Genomic DNA, 23635 nt, shown 5'->3' on the forward strand with positions numbered 1-23635 from the left:
ACTGCAAACGGCACTGAATTCAGAGGCTGTTTTGGGATGGGGACAATGCCCTCGATACGGATAAGGGTATGACCACAGACCGTGTTTCACTTGTGACCAAACTCAAGTCTCTAGAAATGGAAGACTGGTGCATTTCCCCTTGCATCACTGACCTCCCCTCAGTTTGGTAGCTCACACTAATTAACAACATGTTCCCCTTGAAGATTTCTAATCACCAGCCAGCCAATTTTCCAAGGAGAAATTTTTATCCTTTCCACTAGAATTAGCTTTTATGACACCTAACATAAGAGATTTAAAAAATTAGGTATTAAAATGGTCCATTGAGAGTATTTTTATAATCCACTCAGCTGTTTCCCATCTCCACCGACGTGACATCTTTCACATATAATTTATGAAAACCATCCATTAACAGGCATAGAACTTCAGCTTTCCATTCTCCTCTCTTGTGCTTTTCCCGCTTACACTGCCTGCTAAATCTCCACAGCGTTGCTAAATCCAGGGAACTTTGGCCATAGTTGGAAAAACCTTTAAACAGCTAATTAGCATCACAGAAATTTGGACGTCACATCATGCGACAGCATAGAGGAAACATTTGCCCAACAAATATTTTGGACATTTAACAAGGATGGTGCCCTCCATAGACCCCATCCCTCCAGCCCCAAGGCTTTATCATTGTCCTGGGGCATCCTGGCCCTGTAAGGAAGCTTCCAGGCTCTGGAAGGAGGCATTCCGGGGATTGCAGTTCCCAAAGAGCATGTGAACTAAAGGCTTCACCAGCAAGGCATGATGGGAAAGGGAGGTTATTCATCATCTCTGTCCTTTGCTAGGATGCTCTTGTATTGCCCTATAGTTCCCATGCACCATGGAAACTTGCCTGAAATCTGTAACAGGACCATGCTGAACTTGCACCTTGCCTTAAGGGGGCACTATGCCCTGCTACTACCATTCTCCGCTCTCTGCTTTGGGTCTTTGCTTAAAATTGATTCAGAAGACAGTGTCTAAATCCGTTGGATGAGCTCCCTAATCCTTTGCTACCCTTTCAGAAGAGGCAAAGATTCCAGCCCAGTGGAGCTCGTCTGAGGGACTGCCGGCAGAATGCAGCAGATTCATTGTGGGGCGGGAGGGTAAGATCAGCCTAAAGTAGAAACGATCCCACATTGGTAAAGAGGAACACAAGTTCTGTGAGGAAATGATAGGTTTGAAGTTATGACAATGTCTTACTTTTCATTCTGCAAAGCACCTCTATAATGCCATGGCAGTGCTTAATAATAATTGTAACTCCCAGGTGCTTAGATTTTTTTTTTCTGCCAAGTTCACATTTGAGAAATCCAAGTCTCATCTTAATCACTGCTACAAAGTCATACCTCCCCCCTCCCCGCAATTCTCCTAACCTGTGACACCCACTGCAGTTCCACCCCAGCCTCCTACATGCTCTGATAATGCACCACTCTCTGGCTTGCAACATGCCTTTCAATTACAGTCCTGAGCCTATTGTCAGATCTACCCGAGTCCTGCTCTGCTACCAACCCTGCTGTTCGAATCTAGGCTGATATATTTTCAGGCCCTCTCTCCAGATTATGTGTGAGGTGTTGTCTGCTCGGGAAGCTGACAGCTTGCTGAAATGCCTGCCTAAATTTGCTGAAGCTCCAGCTTAAATTCCTCAGATGTTCTGGTAGAAAGAAGAGCTTTACTTCGCCTTCTGCCCCTTGAAGTCAGCCCTGATTTAGAGACTGCACGAGTGGAGGTTTATGGATGGCGTCTCCAAATTAGACTTGTCAAAACCACTCTCAACATAGCACTGGTGCAGCTGCCTCCCAAAACTCTCCACTGATCCTGAAAGGCTACAAAGCTCAAAATAGAAATAATTTAGTCTTTTAACACAGAGACACTTGGGAACATGTCATTCTCTGGAGGTTCAGTCCACACACCGGCTTCCCTTCCGTTCACCTCCCTCCCCTCTACCGGTCATTTAATTAGCGAGGTTATTGTCTTTGAAGGGACTAGGATGTTACGATGCAATGCAATGGGACTGGGCAGAAGGCATGCTCCTCAGAGGATATTGATTTCTCATTTTCTGCAATGGGATTTCCATTTTTATAGTGACATTTATTCTCTTAATGCAGCACAGCCAGACCCAGCTTTTGCCAAAGCAGCCTGAAAAGCGCCCTTTTATGGAGGAAGCTGGCAGAATGTATAGAAAGGATCAGAGCACTCACCCACTAACTTTTCATCCCAGGAGAGCTGAGGGCATGTGTGGCTCAGGCCACAAGTGAAATGAGTTCTGTGGCCTCTCAGCCTTCTCCCTCATGGTAGCTTGTCAACAGTACAAAATCATTGCTCGGTAAAGTCCGCCTCCAGGCACTGAATACCACATAGGCAACTAGAGGTGCTTGGTATTGAAGGGCAAAGGGCATTTTATAGCCCTTAACATCTGGGTGTTTGACTTTATCCAATTTATCAGCCCCTCAGTTACTTCACTACAAAACGATTACCTAAAGCTTTAAAAAAAGAGAGCCTGGTAGACTATTACAAATAGTCTGAACTGCTCCCTATACCAAAAGTTTAAATGTTCCTGTGATGGGGCCTCTCCGATGACCACCTGGGTGCTCCTCTGGGGCAGGGACTCTCTGACGGTCACCTGCACACTTCCTGGGCGCAGGGCGCACTCCCTAAGGATAAAGTTCTGTCCAAAACCAATATGAACACTCTCTTTCCTTGTGCAGAGGGGCTGGACGTAAACTTTCTGCAAAACAGCTTGTAAAGAGGAGAGACATTCAAATATCTGACTCCCTTAAAGGGCCATGTTCTGCTCAGCTACAGAATCATGGTACTATGCTTTATTGTACTACGCTATTGCAAGACTATAGATTGACATTGTTTTTCATAGAGCCAGGCCACGGCAATTTGTTACTACAGAACATAAACGAAGTGAAATCTCACTCTTCCATGCAGGGAGTGGCATTTCGTATTAATCTAGGTGTGTTTCTTTTCTTTGACAGGTTAAATGCCCTGTTGTGGGGAGTAGAAGGGAAGGGCACTGGGGCAGTTATGGAATGATTTGCTCCTGTCCTCCTGGGCTTTAAACTTGTTGCATTCACAGAGGAGTCAGCACAATATTAACAGTGTGTCAGGCAAGCCACCTGGCCATATGGCCCAAACCCCAGTGCCCTGTTTTGGGCTAAAGATGAGCAGGTAAATTGTTCTCCTGTCACTTCAAAATGGAGAGGCGGTGAATGAACCTACATGGTTGCCTGCTGCGATAACTGTATCACAAGAACAGATGGCAAAGAACATATACCATGGCTGTCCAAAATGGCCCCTTGGCACCTCCAGTGAATGCAGCTCATCCTGTGTGAAACTGATGCCTGAGAAATCATTCCTTAACGCCTTGTATACATGGGTAGTCTATCGAGCCATCCACCTACCCAGACATTTGTGCGCCCCTTAGCCACATGGTTCTTGGCTGTCAAACTTGGGGATGGCAAGTAGGGTCTCCCACTGGTCCCAAGAAGTGACAACCTGCTCCCCACCATATACACACCTGTGTCACTTTTCCCATCATCCATTTATAGGTCTTGGCAGTCATGAAAAGAACATGCCTCTGGCTGGTTGCCTGCTTTCTGGCTGAGATCACACTGCCACTGCATCTGAAGCACCGGTCCAGTGACTCCTATCGTGCACCACAGCTGGGGCCCTACTCTGCTTCATCCTCATCATCCTCCCCCCACATCATTATGTGGGCTCATTAAAACAGTGTAGTAAGTGTCTGCTTCCTTAGCCCAGTATTTAGATGAGACAGCTTCAAAAACACCTACAGGAGACAGGGTAGCAGCGTATCTCAAAAATGTGGATGGGGCCATTTGGGACATTAGTCTAAGCCCTTTGAAATCAGTGGCAGTCTCTACTGACTTCACGGGGTTTATGGTCAGGTCCATGGGCACGCCACTTTTCCTTACCCAGAGAAGAGACTGAAATGGCCTTAGACATTATCAGTTTTTCAGACTATGGTGTCATCAGTTGAAAAACCATGGTTAAAGATGGTTGAGGCCTGGTTTCAGTGACACCATTTTGTTGGGTGGTTTGGCCGACCTCTGTGGATGGGGCGAAACTGCATCAAATGTATGTTTAAAGAGCACATTTGAGGCCATCTCCAGTGTTCTTGCATCCACATTAAACTCAGAATTACAAAGTACGTCGGAGATTATAGATTCGCTTTGCTGCCTCCATGTTTGAACGTACTCTACTGCTGTCATCTCCACACAGTTCTTTGGTCAGTGTGACAAGGCCTAAAATGAGATAACTGCCAAGGCTGAAAGGCTCAAAATGCAGGCAACCCACCCCGCAGCCCTAAAAATTACACTAATAAATCCCTGCTACCCGTACAAATGATATGCCAGTCGTCCAAACTCCAGAATCTGAACGGGGGTGGGCACAGTGGGTTTCATCTCTCAGTTTGGATAATGCCAAACCATCCTTCGCAGAGGCATTTAATCCCAGGATACATGTGAAGAGCAAATTTATTTGCCTTTGGAGCCTATCAAATGGCACATATTATTTTTAAAGCACTGCAAGAGGAGCCTTGCCTATGGGGAATGAAGAAACTGAAAGCAGTGTGTCTCGGGTGGCTGTGGGGAAAGAAGTTGCATTTTATAAATGAAGCCCGGTTGGATCTGGGAAATCTGCGGTCATCATCATCATCAACATCATCTCAAGGTGGGATAATCTGATAATCAAAGCTTCTCATGAAAAGCAAGGCACAAACCTCCACCTGGGATTTACCTGCAACGAAGGCTTTAAATCGTCACAGAATCCTGCCTAACTCCACCTCAGAGCCTTCTGTCTCCACCAGTGTGGGTGTAACCGCCCCTGGCCCCCCCCATTCAATTAGCTCTTGGCTTTCCTCTGCCCTCACCTCTTCCTGTCCTCAATTCTACACCCTGCCTAAAGGTACCCCTCTTTTTCCTGGTCTTTCAATGCACAGGCTCACCTGCCCTTCCCTGAATCTGCTGTTTGCGTCTCAATTTATCCTCAGCGTACGGGAGTTTTGTGGCACTTCTACAAAAGAAGCGGCACAAAGAAACCTGCTGCCATTGTCTGCACGAGCATTGAAGAGAGAGAGGAATTCCTTGGTTCATTCAATCCTGGAGATAAAGTCCTTCGGCAAAACTTTTCACCTGGGAGAGTTGGGTTTCAGCTGAGCTGTAGTTGAGCTTCAGACTAGCTGATGGTTTGACAGCCAATTTGTCCAAGTGCTCTAAAATTCATATGCATGCTGAGATTGCCTTGAGATTTGCTGTCTCACATCAGGGTTCAAGGTGTGATTCATTGTCCACAATTTGGGGTTGTCATAAAACAATATTTTAAAAGCACAGATGGGAATTTTTTAAAAGTGCTGAGCTCACACAAACATCCTGGGAATAAAACTTCATTGTGACTCATATGGTTTGTGTTCTGCTGCAGATTTTTATTAGGATTTACTATTCGTATTTAGAGCTTGTTAGAAAGTAGGGTTTTACTTCTGCACAGAATTTCAACAACAACGATTTTTTTGTTGTTTTAACTGATATTTTTTAAGGAAAATTCAGACTTTATCAAAAAATTAATTATTGCAGGTTTTGTGTATTCCGCTTTTTGGACAAAATATTAAAAAATTCCCACAGAAAGCAAACACTTTTCAGGAAACATTTCATTTAGACAAAAATGTTTTTCAATTGAAAATTGCAGTTTCAACAGAAAGGTTTCCACCAGCCCTATGAGTATTGGGTTAGGTGAGGCCCAAATCAAGGATCTGGGCCCCAGGCTGTAGGTGCTGTACACTCACAATGAAAAGATGTTCCTTGCCCCAAAGAGCTTACACACTCATTATGAGATGAGAGGCAACAGGTAGATGCAGACAGACAGATGGGGAGTCCAAGGTAGCAGATGACAGCTAGAGCAGGGATCACCATACTTGGTGTTGGGAAGGAATTTCCCGCTGAGTCAGAGTGGCAGAGACCCTGGGGGGTTTTCACCTTCCTTTGCAGCATGGGGCATGGGTCTCTTGTTAAAACTATTGTAAATGTGGATTCTCTATAACTTGAAGTCCTTAAATCATGATTTGAGGAGTTCAGTAACTCAGCCAGAGGTTAGGGGTCTATTGCAGGAGTGGGTGGGTGAAGTTCTGTGGCCTGCATTGTGCAGGAGGTCAGACTAGATGATCATGATGGTCCCTTCTGACCTTAAAGTCTATGAGCTATCGCAGGGATCACAGCAGTCACACACGTGAAATGCAGCAGGGTGGAAAAAAGCAGCAGATGACTGCAACAAAGTCCTGCAACTGCAAACAAAGTAGAGAGGGGCGGAGAGGAAATAAAGAGTAGCATATGGCATCTTCTGTCCCTAATATAGGGCTTGATCCTGTGCCCAATGAAGTCAATGGTGCAGGATCAGGCACCTATCACACAGGCTTCCTTGTAGGGAGAAAACACAGAACCCTGGATTACTCTTGGAATAATTCATGAGTGGCGTAGTTTAGTGACAACTGAACCTGTTTTACCTGCTCTCCCATTGACCTCTGGGACAGCAAATTCCCTGGAATCATATATAGTACTTTGAGAACCCAGTGCTTTCTTCCTCCCGATCACCTATTCCAAGAAGCTCTGTGATAATGAGTGCAAGAAACTTTGGGGTGAGCTCATAACTGCGGAGACAAAGGTAATGTAGCCTAAAATGCCATCAGCTCAAAAATCTCTGTATTTTGAGCAAAAATCATATTCCTACTGAGCATTTACAGCATGTACACGATACAGCTTTATGGTTTTGGCTCAGTGCAACACCGATCTGCCAAAGTTACCTCCCGGCCTTCCTCCCAATATTTCTGACACGGTTGAAAACAAAACAACCCCCCCGCCCCAAAAAAACCCACAAAAAAACACCCCTGGCTTCACTTAAAGAATTTCCCAGTGCGGTGATGGTCTTCAACTTTGCAGGAGAAAGAGTTCTGGGTCACTGTACTGCATGCCTTTCTCTGCGCATGCCCCAGGGCATGTGTACACATGTCCTGTTCTGTTTGATTCAGCAAAAGGCGGAGAGGGAGGTGTCCCTCTGAATGCACAAACTCTCGGCTGGCCCCCGTGCCAGATCTTAAAGCAAATTGTTTTCAATTCCACGCAGCATCTTTAGGCAAAATGGACTGTAGAGCACAGCGGAAGCTGTCTGCTGCCTGGTAATAAATGAGCTGTTAGCAGAGGTAGCGGCGCTCACAATTCCATTTGCGATTTGAAGGGCTCACAGCTGCTTCTCATTTTCATAATACCAAAAAAAAAAGAAGAGAAAAGAGGACAAAGGAGTGACATGAAGCCAACCTCCAGATTCTTTCCAGTCACCGCTCTTCAGTAAAGAGATACTGTCAGATACAGCTTTCTTGAGATGGAACATTTTGAATGTAAAACTTACTGTTGCTGCAAGTGAAGGACTAGTCGCTTCAACTGCAGTCAGGAATAGCATGGGAAAAACATGCTTACCCCACACGTTACATATCTGTGATTAAAGACATGGACCCCTTTTCACCACCATGACAGCCACAATGCTCCTCAGTCCTAGACTGCAGCACATTCCCCCCACTGCATGCTCAGTACACCTCGATCCTGATGTGAATACACATCAACCATGAGCTGCAGCAGCTCCCGCTATTCCATGGCTGCTCTTTCCATGCCACAAAGCAAGGCTAGCATGCCTCAATCCTCCAGTCCCCAGGCTTGGGCCTCCTGGACCAGAGTTTTTAACTAACTTGTATTTGCCTTGTTAGTTTTGTGACTAGGAAGCACCATGAATTTCTGCCCGAGACAGACTCAAGCCAGGAAATGTGGATCTAGCTGGATTTCAAACACCTTGAAGTTTGGGTGTGTTTGGATGCAGGGTTATGGTTCCGCCATTAAAAATTCAGATCCAGAGTGGGTTCGGATTTTGAATATCCTTAAAATCCCCAGGAGCGTTTGTTTGGATTTTGGGATTTGGTTCTGACCCATCTCAAATGGCTGCACAAAACTTGCTAGCTTAGAAATTAAATTTCCCATTGGCAAGACTCTGATTTGGAAAGAAAAGAAGATGTTTGTCCCTAAATGGTCAAAGCAGTGCACAGAGATTTAGCTGGACTACTCCCATGAAAGCCAGTGGGAATTACACAGCCAAATCTCTAGGCTGTGTTTTGAATATGCTATGGTGAACATCTGGAGGACTATCCTCCACAGACTGACATTTTTAGGCTCCTTCTGAGCCCAGCCCACAAGATCCCAGGGGAACACCATGACAGCCTGGGAGCAAGAAAAGAGAAAGAGATCTGTATAAAATGACAGCAGAAGCAAACCAGTGTATCTTTATTATATGCCTGCAAACACAATTACAGCAGCAAGCATGTGAAAATGAAAAACGTGAGAGAGGCCAAGAGAAGGGAAACACGTCTCAGAGCAACAGCAGATCCTGCACATGTGCAGAAGGATGGGACTGTTCTGGAGAGACTGATACAAGCCATTAATATTCCATGAGCATATTGTGGTGTTTAGATGTTGCTTGTAATTATTAGAATTGGGAGCACTGGCTGCTGGGAGTCTGAAAGGACAGGAAACAGGAAGGAGGGGAGAAGAGTTGGGAGCCTGGGAGAGAGCTACAGTGGGTGCAGCAGCAGCTTGGTAAAGAGGTTTCCACTTTGAAAATAAAGTCCTGTTGAAGCTTGTTAGTACCTTGCCTGGTTGATACAACACATATGGATTCTTTGCTCCCTAATAGAAATGTTAAGCTCTCACAATTGTGAATCATTCAGTCTAGTTCTGCTTTAAACAGGCTTTTGCTGCTCGCAGAAAAAGAAAGGAAATGTTTGGTGCCAGGTAGCGTTATTTGCTTTAGTAAAGTATCAAGACATTTAAAAAGTGTCATACCCAGTTTAAGGCTCACGCCAAATGTTGTGCCCTAAGCACTGAAGAATGAACTGGCGGAGCATGTAGATGGGCTTATGGGCACCAATTCCTTCTTTCTTCTCTGCCCCATCCCCCTCTTCCTCAAACAGGTCCCCGCATAGGTGCCATCCGTCCTCCAAAGGGGATTCCCTGTTTCTGCGCAATCATCTCTGCTCAGTTGTAGGCCGTGTTCCAGAACCCTTCAAGCAGTGGGAAAGATTCTGGGCAAGATCCAGGAATTCGGAAAACCTGCTGTGCACAGCGGAGCACAGACCGGGACCCGTCTAGCACACGAGCTGCAGTCTTGCCATCACTGGGAGTTGTACTCATGGGGCTGTATATGCATTGCAGATGGGCAGCGAAGCTCAGGTTGGAGAATGTCCCTCCTGGCCTGCCAAAGGGCAATGGTGTTTATATTTTAAAACTAATAGACAAATGGTGGGGATTGGACAGTTAGTGCTGACTCTGGAACTTCCCTGAATACATTAGAAAACGGGTTAGAAATGCTAGATGATTGAGAGAGCGGTTCCTAGCAGGTAGCCTGAAAGACTTAAGAGCTTGGAGTGTCAAAATATCACCCCCACATCCCAGATTTTTCTTCTCTGTCTGTTGAATCTATCTGCTGCCACTGGTGTACATTTTTTGTTCATGAAACTAGCCATTATGACACAGCCGAGGCCATGAGAGGACCCCAGTGCTGCTGCTGGGAGAAGCCTCTCTGTGGTGGTTCTGAAATGCCGGTGGCCTAGGAGAGGGTATTTGCTGTAGGGCTGTATTCCACACCAGCTCAGCACAAGCTGGCACAGAGAGAGGTGTAGGGGCTTGCTGGAGAAGAGCTATCAAGTCCATAGTTAAGTGGACCCGGCACCCACAACACCTCTATCTGCAAGGGCTTTGTGCAGGGCAGGAAGTGAGTTTGCACCGTAATGACTGATGGCACGATACCAACGAGCAAGCAGGGCTCCATCTGGAATGTCCTGTTAAGAGTTTGGGCTTGAAATGGGTCTAGTACTTTTCATTTATTTATAATCATTCAGTTGGATGGCTCCTGTTTTATCCTAGATTCCGAGGCCAGAAGGGACCATTGTGATCACCTAGTCTGACCTCCTGTAGAACACAGGCCATCAAGTTCCCCCTAAATAATTCCTAGAGCAGAGCTTTTAGATAAACTTCCAGGCTTGATTTAAAAATGCCCACTGATGAAGAATCTATCACAGCCCGTGGTAAATTGCTCTAATGGTTAATTACCCTCACTGATAACATTTTTAGATTACGCAGTCAGTAATCCCAGAATCTAATGAGTGAGGTGGCAATAGGCCCATGAATATGGGTATTTTTGTAACTATATGATTAAGTGATGGCTTGCTAGCCCCTTGATGCTGAAGTCCTGTTAACCCACAGGACAGATACAGTATGGGAAGGGTCCATGTAGGCTTCCCACCAAGGAGGGGAAGATCGAACAGGCTCTTCTACCCATTCACTTCTAGGTCTCTCTGCTGAGACTGACATCGTATTCCGATAACATCTCACGCTATAGGCAACTCACTGCCAGCAATTAGACTGAGTTCACCAGCTTGTTACCTGTGGGCTCCCAAACAGGTATCGGATGGTAACAACTTTTGACCACTGCCAGTCTTGTTGGATGATGAAAGATTGCATCCTAGATAGCAATCTTCTGAGTCGCCTTGTCCTTCGGTGGCTCTCGTCTGCCTGTCTTTTTTCCTATAAATTCCACTTATGCTTCCATGGGAAATGAGCGAGGTGACACCAGGCCAGCCCCTGGACAACAGCCATCCACTTCGCTCACCCTCAGCAGTGGGTTTTGACTGGCAGAAATGGCAATGTCTAATCAGTAACAGCACCAGGACTGGGAGAGCCTGGAGACTAAGGTAACTCAAATTAAGTCAGCTAAATGCACTTAGCTATGCATTTAATTTAAATGCAACAGGGTAGCTGTTACAATCTAATAACATTTCAGGACGATGAGGTAGGGAAGTCTGCATAATCCATTCCTAGTCTGCTGACCTACAAGGATATAGCTACTGAGCTTTCAGCCTGAAATCATGGGTTTTTTCCCCTCCCTCTCTAACTCTTTTGCGCATAGCTGTGGTTTAAGCATCCATTACTTCCTTTTGTAGTTCATTAAATACATTAATCATCCTCTGAACAAAGAAATTTCTCCTGAATTCCCTACAGGGCAGACCTCCTTCTTGGCTGCAGCATATCTCAGCAGCCTAGCCCTTGTTACAGTGACAACAATACTTTCTAATAGGTGCTTCTGTTTCCTTTGCTGATTCTGTATGCTTTCCCCAACACGTGCCATGCACTGTACAGAGGGTCTTAAACCTCTGTCCATGCTCATGCCTAAATCCTCTCCCTTGTGGTGTGCTCCTGCTTAAGGCATAATACACATGGCTGTCACCTTTAGACCAGATCTTCACTACATGACATTCTTCCAAAGACAGATCCTCATTTTATTGGCATCCCCGAGCAGCCAGTATCACTCCCTAGTGGTAGCTGCGCGACTCATGCAATACTTGCAGGTTTCCATGCCTCATGGCCAGGGGCTGCGTGTTGGGACTACGTGAGGGTGAGCCTTTGGATCCATTGTATTGTTTATGGGACGGTGTTTCTAGATGAGTTTATTCCTCTTCTCACCCACAGGCTGGGGTGTAGCCATGGCCTCGAAATAAAGCAGTGAGAGCAGGGACTGAAGAAGGGGAGTGGGGGTCAGCAAAGTTCCTGAGACAGGAGCAGGGTGTAGTCCTCTAGAAACAAATTTGAGTAAAATGGATTCTAAGGGCTTGTTGAGGGCACCACAGAGCAGGTGAAGAGAGGCTGGAGAGCAAGTCGTTGGACCCAGAGTTCCCTTCCAGTGACATCACTAGAACACAGGGGCAGAGTGGTAACTCTGGGGGTGTTATGGGGTATCAAGTCTGGCATTCCATTGCATTTATTATGTGGTGGGGGGCCGGGTCTGAGCCCAGCCCCAGGCTTGGCAGGTTCCACTCCCTACACCTAGAGCTCGGCGGTGAATTGCTGGAGGCCTCTTGCCTCTGTGCTGATGTTTGGATCCAGTGGTGCCTGTCGCTCCCTTGAGCCAGCATTCTGAACACTGGGGGTGGAAACCAGTTACTGCAGGAACTCATGCTGCCTTGCTCTGGAGGAGAGGATCCAGCAGAACCTGGCTGGACCCCTCACCTCTTCCCGTCCCCTCCAAACCCAGCAACCTATAGCCCCAGGTTGTAAGGGAGAAGGGAAGGAACCCAGCATGGAGCAGCTGGCACAGGTTCCTCTTGGTGTATGTACGTGGGAGGGAGGAGAGGGAATATGGGCCCGATGCAAAGCATGTTGAAGTCAGATCTTTTGGCTACCGTGGGCTGTGGATCAGGCTTTGAAGGCATCATTGTCAAAATATTCCCAAAACAGCTATAACCACTGCCACCAGTCCCTCCTTTTTTCTGCCCTTCTTCCTTTTTTAGCACTACTCCATCTCTTAGCATTTCTCCCTGTCTTCTCCTCAGCCATAGAATTCCACTGTCCTCCATGCATTACTGCCTCCTGGATCTCTTCTGAATTCTCATCTCCCTCCAATCCCACCTGATTTTTACTGCTCCCCTGTTAGGGTGCTGACACAGTCCAGAAGAGCTCCAACCCCACCCATTCTTGCGAGCAAAGCCTTCTGCGGTATGTTAGTGCTGCATGGATGCAAAACAAACTGGCTCAGAAGCTCTGGGGACATCGGCTGTGTGGGCAGGTAGCAGGAAAACCACAGCTGAATACTATGCTTATATATATTGCTCAATGAAACTTTGCCCAAGTAAAGAAGGGCAAACTAAAGTCAGGCAAGTTCCTTGCATACTGCATCTAAGTCATCAAAAGAATTTTGCGGGCCTAACAGCAGTCCCTGAAGCCCTTGACCTCTCATCACCTTTCTGCTCTGTCTCCATTACCACGATTTCCAGGACCTTTGTTATTTAGTCAAAGCCAAGATTTTTTTTTTTTGGTCACATAAGAGCTCTGCCATCAGCTGACCATTACTTACTAACCTCAGACATCCGTCTTGTTTGTACTCTACTTTGTCTGCACAAATATAAAAAGCCCCTCTCGCTGAAGCCCGAGCATGGTAATTTGCATCTGTCCCTTGTTGCCTCTCGCTGTCACTTTCTTAAAGAGATCAGTCAGGGTTATGAAGCATAAGCACATCTCCTTTCTATAGCCCTGGAGCTGGGTGAGGCAAGGGTTGAAGTGTAAACAGTTTTCGGGGTGGAGCAAGGGCAGGGTAGAAGTTACTGAGAAAAAATAAAAACATTTTTTAAAAAGTGCACTGGAGGGATTGATTGGGTACGGCTATTACAGAGCAGTGAAAGGAAATCAACTAGCGAGTGTTATTGTGCAGGCGAACGGCTGATTGGGTCAGCATATGACCAAGGGACAGTTAAAGTATACACTATGTTAACAATGACATGTGTTATTTGGACATATGCTGTGTGGAGAAGATGCTGGATTGCTAGTGGCCAGATTTTCTGATACCCTTCTTCATGCTGGGGAGCACTTTACAGGCCCACTTTCTTTCCTTGCCTACTCATTGTGAGCCACTCTGGCCCCAAGTACGTACAAGTGTATTTCTGAGATGAGAAGACAAAGCTACCTCTGTTCCAAGTGATGATGTTAAAATAAAATAATTCTTATCTGTGTTACTAAAGTACCAACTTAGAAAATTCCAGCTGGGAGGATTTTAAAGATTCTAATTAACTTTTTACGCATAAGGTGCTCATATTCTTATGTTTTTGTGGCATGTCACTCAAATTGGACATTGCAAATAGGCTGAGACTAGTTTCATTTTTGCTTCTCATATCTTGATTTTAGTAAAGCTTTTGACAAAGTCCCACATGACATTCTCATAAGCAAACTAGGGAAATGTGGTCTAGATGAAATTATTATAACCGTGGGTGCACAACTGGTTGAAAGACCATACTCAAAGAATAGTTATCAATGGTTCTCTGTCAAACTGGGAAGGTGTATCTAGTGGGGTGCCACCGGGGTCAGTCCTGGGTCTGGTACTAGTCTATATTTTCATTAATGACTTGGATAATGGAACTGAGCATATGCTTATGAAATTTGCAGATGGTACCAAGCTGAGAGGGGTTGCAAGCACTTTGGTGGACAGGGTTAGAATTCAAAACAACTTTAGCAAATTAAAAAAAATTGGTCTGAATTCAACCAGATGAAATTCAATGAAGACAACTGCAAAGTACTTCACTTAAGAAGGAAAAATCAAATTTACAGCTACAAAATGGGGAACGACTGGCTAGGTGGTAGTACTGCTGAAAAGGATCTGGGGTTATAGTGGATCACACATTGATTCAACAATGCAATGCAGTTGCAAAAAAGACTGATATCACTCTGAGGTGTATTAAAGGAGTATTGTAAATAAGACATGGAAGGTCATTGTCCTGCTCTACTCGGCTCTACTGGTGAGGCCTCACCTGTGTCTAGTTTTGGTTGTCACACTTTAGGGAAGAGGTGGACAAATTTGAGAGAGCCCAGAGGAGAGCAAAAAATGATCAAAGGTTTAGAAAACCAGACCTCTGAGGGAAGGTTAAACAAAACTGGGCATGTTTAGTCTTGAAAAAACACTGAAGGGGGGACGGCGACCTGGTAACAGTCTTCAAATATGTGAAGGGCTGTTCTAAAGAGGATGGGGATCGACTGTTCTCCATGCCCACTGCAGGTAGGACAAGAAGTAATGGGCTTAATCTGCAGCAAGGGACATTTAGATTAGTTATTAGGGAAAACTTTCTAACTATAAGGGTAGTTAAGCACTAGAATAGGCTCCCAAGGGAGGGTGTGGAATCCCCGTCGCTGAAGATTTTAAGAACAGGCTGGACAAACACCTCTCAGGGATGGTCTAGATTTACTTGGTCCTGCCTCAGCGCTGGGGGCTGGACTTGGTGACTCACGAGGTTCCTTCCAGCCCTATATTGCTATGAGTCTATGCCCTAGCACAGTGCTGTTGCGTTTGCATCTCCAGCCCTAAAAGGGAAAATATACATTTAAAAATAATTATTTCTATTGGATTTGGGCAGAAAAAAACCTCATTATGACACTCTTCTTAATATCCTCATTAGGATTTCAACACACACAGAGAGCTTTTTAATATACTAAACGCAACATTTAGGCCTCAATTGTTCAGTTGTGTCTCTTTTATAGATCATTTCAGATAGAGAAAGGGGTGAGCAAAGAGTGAAAAGCGATCAGCACACAGAGGACGTAATTGCACCACTGCTTACTCTTTCTAAAATCCCCTCTTTTAATGTTGCCTTTTACCCATGCAAGGCTTGTCCCGTTTTTGTCACTAATTAATGTCTGGGATCCATCCCAGGAGACAGGTTAGATTTGCAGGTGTAAAATTCCCCTGTTCCTACCATGGCTGTCACGTTAGCTTTTCTCCGCACCCCTGGCACCTCTCCTATTGCCCGTGAGGAAAACGAATGTCACCATTCAGAGAATAAATATCCTCCCGTCCTCTGATAAAAGAAAACAAACAAACCTGACTCTATGAATCCTATTCACTGAGGTCCATGTAACAGACAGCGTAGTGTCATGTCTGCCAAACAGCAATCTGGTATTGTCCATACCGCCTACAGATTATTTCAGATGAGATTCCAACAGGGATTCTCTCAGTCTGCTGGTGATCAGACACTATAGTGACAAAGGCCATCTAAGCATATAGATAGATTAGACAAAGACTATACTAGACTTGTCAAATGTCTTCCCCCTACTGGCGGTAGCAGTCATAAAAGCAAAATTCTCTGTGCATGTCTTCTGAGCTTCCTCTCCTTTTGGGAGCAGCACAAGGGACCAGATCCCATCCTTGTTGCTAGTTGCTGGCCAGACACCGGAACAAGCTCAGTCAACTAGCAGCCACCCAGCTGGTAGACATATCCTGTACGTTCCCCCAGCAGAGGTCCCAGCTCAGGATTTTGTGGGCAGAAGCAATATGATAATATCACTATCATTGGAGCTGGAAAGCAGCTGCTCTCCGGCAGCTCTAGGAAGAGCTTAAGCCACCTCTCTTCTGGGAGCCACTCTTTGCAGATCTTTGGCAAAATTCACCCCCTTCAGCCCCTACCTACCCTATTTTTGTGTGGATTTGACTGTATGGTGGTAATGTCTCATTTAACAACCATTAGCTTTTAATCAATGTAAAACCGATCCCACAGGGTGTCGCGCACCCTCAACACCCATTGACTTAAATGTGAGTTGACAATGCTCCATTGTTCACAGAAGACACCTGGCTACATCTTATTATAAAATCTAAAGAGATGCATTCACTCGCAGAAGCTATTGCATTAAGTAGATGACATTTGACATTAAATAGGTATTTCTGCTCATTTAGATTGTGTTAAGTAGGCATATCTATCACTGCAGAAGTATGCTGTTTACATTATTTTTAAAGTACTACTCAACCCCTGCCAGCCCTTACACCACCGCAAAATTTACATAGTATCCTAGGACAGGCCTCTCCGGGATTGAGGAAGTTTAATTGCAAAACTGCATTTTAATTGATTGCTGCCGGAATAATTACAAGCAGCACCATTCCGAGCAATGGCGACCGCTCTGTTTGTCAACAAAAAGGGATTTTTAATTCAACATACAATAATTGTTTAATTAAATCACATTTAGATCATCATTTGAGAACATTAAATTGTGTGTCTTACTTCCTGCCTCTAAAAAGGTAATTTGAGAGATAAAGAGCAGGGTACAGAAGCACTGTATGCACATCGGTGTCTCAAGCAAACAAACAAAATACTTTGTGTTTGGTTAGTCCTTTATGTATTATTATTGCTATCAAATTATCTTGGCATTATAGGTAAGAACCTAATCAAATAATGGGAGATCAGGACAGATCTCTTCTTAATTGGTTCTGCTATGTAGTTTTACAACAGAAGCTCATTCCTCTTGTTTTCATTTTCTAAAGTATCACTGATTTTATTAATAGTATTATTAGTCCGGTAGCAGTACCCATTCAGGATCACCCAATCAGCGATGGGCACTGTACTTGCACAGATGGAGAATGATATCACAAAGTATTATGGTCTGGATTTTCAGCCTCCACGCACATGCAGCTGAAAATTCATGCACTTTGCATGTGCAAACACCTGCATGCCATGCCACGAATGCGAATGCTTGTGTCCACCCTTTAAATTGCCTGGTACCTAGGCACACACAAAGACTAGACTTTGCACCAACCAAAACCCATTGGATCCAGTGGGTTATATGGGTGCAAATGCTAATACTTTTCAGGAGGTGGTTTTACTTGCAAGTGGTGGTGTGAATGAATGACGGCCACCATCCTTGACTGACACCTTAGGGATTGAACCATGCACCTCCAGAGCAAAAAGCATGAGCTAAAAACCATTGCTCAGTAACGTGGGGCTGTAACAACTCATATCCTTGGCACAGGGGAGATCTGTAATGCACACCCAACAGTAGGTTACTCATGCATCAATGGAGACCTAGTAGAAGCCGAGCTGAAAACTGACTTCAGTAGGGGCAGGCTGAGTGCAAACTTCTTGTACACAACTCTGTCAGTGCCCTTTGATCCCTGACTGAAATACCTTTGTTCAGCATGGTCCTCCACTTAGCTATGCAATTGCAGCGGAGTCCTAAGTTGCAGCACTCTGCATTTCAAGGAGCCGGCATTTCACACCATTCTACCAATACCTCTCACGTCTGAGCTCCAGCAGCTCCTGCTGAGCGGGCACGGACAGTCAGTCCCAACACAAAGTACATGGTGGGTTTTGTGAGGTAGACAAAGCTCACTGGAGACCACAACATTCATTTCCAATTACGACCGCAGCCAGAATCTGCGCTCGGGTCTCTGAAGGGAACTGGAAAGTTCTATATAACCTTTTGGGCCACTGAACTCCAGTACAAACCCTGCTATATAATGTCACGATTTTGCCCTTTATACTAACCTCTCACTGGCATATACTTCTGTTGTCGGGTGGGCTGTAACATTAGTATTCTCCCCAAATAACTGTCTCTCTGATAAAAGATACACAAATACAGCTGCTGCCATCTGAGCTGTAGGATATCTCCTTTAACTAATGACCGTGGTCAGTCCCTCATTCTCCCTGTAAACCAGCCATGTGGGGGCTATGTTACACACACTGACACAAACACAAAGCCAACACATTACCCTGTATCTCTGGGTCAGAGTTAATATGGTTATTAGAATGGGCCCGGTGAATTTTCACATGCCAGTACCGTCATTAACCACATGCGTGAAATGAGAGGTTATTGGATATGAATTTAAATGACGGTCACTGGTTATTTTCATACTTCCGTAAGGCTTAGAGGATTTTTTTTAAATGTAATGTTCTTCTTCCAGGGCTAGGATAAGGGGTTTAAAGTTCTTGTAGTACATACCTTTAAGTTAACCAATGTCTTTGAGTTGGAATTATGCAACAGCATAAATGCCAAGCTCAGCTGCATCAGAAATACAAGCTGATTGCTGTGCTGTATCGCCGCTGACTGATGGCATGGCAACCAGTTGCAACAGACGGATATTCCACCTGGTTTATTGCCTTTCGGGACATTAGATCATAATTGTCAATCCAACATCCTCACTGATGTGAAAGCTCTGTGCATCAGTACTGGTTTCATATCCCTGTTCCCTGCTCCATCACTGGGGGTGACGGGTTACATCCTGTAGAGTGAATTGACCAGTTGTGATAACAGAGCGTATCCATCCTTACTGGGTAAAGAGTTAGACGGCAGGTAGAATAGACCGTGTCACAAATGGTGGATGAAATGCATTTTGCAAGCTGTCCTCTTGCACCAGGCATTATCGTTTTGCTGAAGCACATGCGGCTACCTTGTCAGCACCTCGCATGCTACCTAGCTCGGCTCCGTACTTCTGCAGGGACCGCCGACTCTTAATACTGGTTTTGCATTTAGAATTGCCCACGAGGACACTGGTTACTGTGGCAGACTGGATTCTAGCATGAGGCAGTGCTTGCTGCAAGGGTCCGATCTATTAGTTTACTCAGGTCCCATGCTAGACTCCTTGGTACATGAAGCACCAAGGGCAGAGCATTTGCGGATGCAGGTAATTCAAGTTAGAGAAACAGGGGCATCTTCTGTATCTCCATGGGAACAAACAATCTGTAGCTTTAACTGGTAACATGTATATTATCTTCTAAGAATGATAGGTCCACCAAGCACTTAGGGATTTTATTCACCACAAATAAAGGGATCTTCGCTCTTCCACCCTGCAGATGTCTAGGCTTGGCACTCAGGAGGGGAATTCATCAGGAGATCACAGCCTACTTTCAGGCTAGATGACTGGATTAACTCCCTTTTTGTGCCTTTAAAACAAATGCTGCTTTCCATAGCCTTGGAGAACAGACTTTGGGAAGCTTTTAATTAAAAAAAAAATTGAGAATAAATGAAGTTGGATTGCGTGGAGCGCGTTGTCTGTCTGATCTAGGACAACGTGTCCTACATAAAACTTAAATATAACATCCAGCCAGTGAAGCTTTCCATCTCTTTGGGGGGCTAGCTCGCTTTCACTTAGCCTTTGTCAGCCCACACCCCCTATGTACTAATGATACAGGGTTTCCTAAGTGTGAAAAGACTCATGGGCCTGCTGTCATCACTAATGGCTGTGGAGTAAACACAGTCATCAGGGACAGGTGTACAGAGGGAGGAGGACTGAAGATCAGACACAGTATTCTGTGAGACAGTCCTGCACCTGAGATCAGATTCCACAGGTCCTGCTTAGCTACCTGCTACCAGATCAGGAATGGACAATCCCAAACGCAGCCCATTATCCTCTCCTGGGTAGGTCGTATCCTCCTTTGACGAATATTAGAGGGGTCTGTCTTTTTCTTATACTTTGGCAATGCTTGTTTAGCTTGTTCTGCCAATAAAGTCTCATTGAACTGACCTGAAATAGTTTTTTTCTGGCTTGAGGGAAGCTTACCAGTTGGCTCAGAGAGGACTATTAAGGAAAATAAAAAAAATCTTTACAGTAGTCATTAGCTACTACAGTGAAAAAGTGGCCAAATTATTACCTCTCTCTCCTTTTTTTTTAGCGCTGTCTGAAGAATTCCAGGATTTCAAATCTCTCTGTTTGCAGACCTCACAACAGAAACATGTAACCTTCCTTCCTCCAAAGAAACACTTTGTTAATTCTTCCGCTTGTACGTACTGGGTTATTTTTCCAAGAGAACATTTTTTTTCCCCTGTGCATTTCTTAGCAGAGGAGAACAGTTTGTATCCATATCAATCTGGCTAGCCACATGACTAAACTGCAGAGAGGGTGTTTCAGTGAATCAAAAGGATACTACAAACGTTAGGCAATAACAATGCACCAGGAATCACAAAAAGAAGGCTTTCTTATATCCCTCCAGTCCCTACTGCCAGTCCTTAAATACACACACGGATTGAAAGTGATGAGTATAACACTGGATCAAATGAAAGAATTCTTTGTGCATCAAGTCACAACAGGCTCTAGTCTCTCTAACAAAGCACTGGGCTGCACAATACAAAGAGGAGAGCCCTGCAGTATTCCCATTTTGAACTGTGGGTTTTTTTCCCCCATTCCTTTTGTTGTTGCTAATCCTGATATTACCTGGTGATGCATTCTTTTTTGCTCCCAACTACCGCACATAACGAGAAGCCATCCAGTCGGCTGTGTTCTTTAGTACCGTGCAGCTAAGCCATATTCATGGTTCTGCTGTGGCAGTTCTTTTTCAGAAACACTTTAATGGTGCTGATACTTCCAGCAGAACTTGAAACCAGACCTCTCCCATTTCTCTCATTATTGGGCATGTCCCTTGTTTTAAATTCATCCTCTGTTTGCATCTAGCACCCTTTTTACAGCTGTCTGTTACTTCCACCAGAAATGCTGCCTGGCTAAACTGAGGCTAGAGAAAGAGGTGTTCATATCAAGTAACCCATTCCACGCCCAGAAGTGGGGTCTGCGTCACATCAGGGCTATGACAAACATGGGAGCGAGAACTGAAATGAAACCCCAACATGAAAAGTGTGGGAGAGATTAAGAGAGAGAGAGAAACTGCAAGATTTTTACATAGTGCTTTAAAATCATCAACAGAGAAAATATAAGACATCTCATGAACAACTGCAGAGATATCTAATGCCCAAGTCCCAAAACAAAACAAACAGAATCAGAAATCTCTCGTACAGAGTTTCTTTACATGGAGCTGATGGAGGATATCAAGTTGGGAGCAAGAGCCCCTCTACGTACGTCCCTCATTTCAGAGGAGAAACCAGCCAGGATGAAAGCCACAAAAAGAGAGAGAGAGAGTGTGGAAAGCCATTACTTACAGGTGTATGTCATTTCAAAGCTGTCGCTAATATTCACAATGTCAATCTGGGGAAGCAGTTTAGGGGGTTCTGTGAGCTGAGACAATGCAAACCTAAAAGCCGCATGTTCCTGGGACTGCTGATTAGGAAATAATCCCCCTAGAGAGAAAAAACAAAACAAAGCAAAGGTCTTAAATGCATCCACATTGCAAGGCTCGTTTGTTACAACCAGTCTTTTGACAGGAAGCTACTGCTCCTGCACTCAACAAATGCTACTCGCGTGTGGCTAGACTCCATAACTTCCCAGTACGGTGAGAAACCAGGGGGTATGGGCTTAGGCATCTTTTGTAGCGTGTACCTTATGTCAGACATGTATCAAAAATATGCCAGCTCACATATTTCCCTCGGCCGGGCAGCGGCCAGGATGGGATTGAGCCAATTGATTTGGGGTAAGTCTCCTCCTGCATAAGGCTAAGGGACAAGAACTGAAGTCCTGCCAGGATATCCTTATGAGGGAGAACAGCATCTCTCTACCCCCTCGTAACCAGTGGAGAACAGCACCTCATGCAGCTCACCCGTCTGTAGGTCCACATTCGATTCTGCCCCCCGACTCACCACAAACAGCCCAATGGATTCAAATGCGCTACTTTACTCAAAGAGTAAAGTGCTACTCGGCAGGGGTAAGGCTGGCAGAATCAGACCCAGAAGGAATAATAATTGGTGGCTGGGGACTGAGGGAAGAGGAACTCCTAAGACGGTTGTTGTAAAGGCGGAGAATTAAGCCTTCTTGACAGGCCACCTGCTGCTAAGCAGGGATGAAGTTTGCTGCACTGAGAAGACCAGCATTTTGTTTTACAGGTGACAACAGACAAAGCCTGCAAGACCAGTCAAAAATCTGACCATGAAGGGGTTTGCCCACGGAGATGATTGCCAGGATCCCAGGCAATCCCTGGAATTATAGTACAAGGTAGCAAATCGGATAGGACTTGCCAGACTGGATCGGACCCAAGATCCATCTAGCCTAGCGTCCTGTCTCTGACAGTGGCCAGCACCAGCTGCCTCAGGGGAAGTTGTAAGAAACCTTGTAGTAGGCACTGATGGGATAACCTGACCCCAGGGATAGTTTGTTGCTGACCCCCAAGATTTAGAGGTCAGTTTATATTCCAGAGCATGAGGGTTTAGATTCCTTCCAAACTCTTTTTATTTTAATATTTATGGTTATACAGCTGGGTTTTCTTGCTGTCCTTGCAAATGTAAAAAGGAGTCTTATTATCCTGATTTACAAGTCAGGAAACGAAGCAGAGAGAGAGAGAGAGTGACTAATGGAATGAAAATAAAAAGGTCTATTGATTAATTACAACTTTCCCAAGCAGACTGCTTGGAAAATCAGCAAGGAACCAGCAGCGCAGAGAGCTGCCCATTGGCAGGAAAGGCACTTTGCACATTTTCAACACGGGTTAGATCTAAGAGTGTGGAGGGGGCATTTGCGCACCAAAAAAAATTCGTACCTATGTGTTGCTGCCAAAGGAAAACCAACCTGTTAGTATGCATCCATCCATCTTTTTTTTTTTAAATGGGAAAAAAGCTTGAGATGTCAAATAAATTCTGAGTTGGGGGTGAGTGGCTGGGAGGGGAGGGGACGGGGAAAGCAAAGCAGCATAAAACAGCAATAAATGCACCAGCTGTGCAGCTGGACTCACCCAGGAGTTGCTTTAACTCACTGGCTTAGCAAACGGTTGGCATTACAAAGAGAGGGGTGATGGAAAGAGACCTATGCACAAGGGAGAGAGAGGAGCAGAGATATGGTACCCAATTGCATATAATAAAATAATAATAAATAATAATAGTGTGGGGGAGGGATGAGAGAAACTGTGAAATTATCAAATGGGGGAGGGCAAGAGACAAAGACACGGGGAATTGCCAATACTAAAGGAAAGCAAGTGGAATGAAATGAAAAGAGATTTGAATGCAACATCTTCTTAGACTAGCTCTGGCCTTATTCTTTCACAACAAACAACAACAACCACCGAGATGATCTAGTGTTGTTTCCTCTGCAAGGTACTCCACCTCTAGACACGAGAAACCTTGCCAAAAATAAAATGCAATAGGTGCTTTTTTAACTACCCCTCTCCCCGTCTCTCCCCCCCCCCCCGTCCCCCCCATGCAGAGCACCAGCCCTGGTATTTTCCATAGCAAACAAACAAACAGGTTTTTTTGCTTCCTCCATTTCCGAGGCACTTTTTGGTGCAGGCACTGATTTCCCCCCCCCGGAAGAATTGCTACCTCCCTGCTATGATGATCCCTTCGGCAACCTACACAGCTCTATCCACATCAAAATCCACCCTGCATATCACACAGACACA

At 45.1% G+C, this 23635-nt stretch overlaps 1 protein-coding gene across 5 annotated transcripts in view; it reads right to left on the reverse strand.

Annotated features, from left to right (window-relative positions):
* Positions 1 to 23635, reverse strand: part of GRIA1 (glutamate ionotropic receptor AMPA type subunit 1) — a 200852-nt gene that overhangs the window by 136862 nt on the left and 40355 nt on the right. For 4 of the 5 annotated variants that reach the window (XR_005226561.2, XR_006292635.1, XM_007058426.4 and 1 more), the window contains exon 2: positions 21294 to 21431. The exons of the other annotated variant lie outside the window; for it this stretch is intronic. Coding sequence is in view for 2 of the 4 variants with exons in the window: in XM_007058426.4 (XP_007058488.1) it covers positions 21294 to 21431 (138 nt within the window). In the remaining 2 variants the exon portion in view is untranslated. The remainder of the gene's footprint in view (positions 1 to 21293; positions 21432 to 23635) is intronic. 5 annotated transcript variants of the gene reach the window in all.

This window comes from Chelonia mydas, chromosome 8, assembly GCF_015237465.2.
Source record: "Chelonia mydas isolate rCheMyd1 chromosome 8, rCheMyd1.pri.v2, whole genome shotgun sequence".
Lineage (NCBI taxonomy): Eukaryota > Metazoa > Chordata > Testudines > Cheloniidae > Chelonia > Chelonia mydas.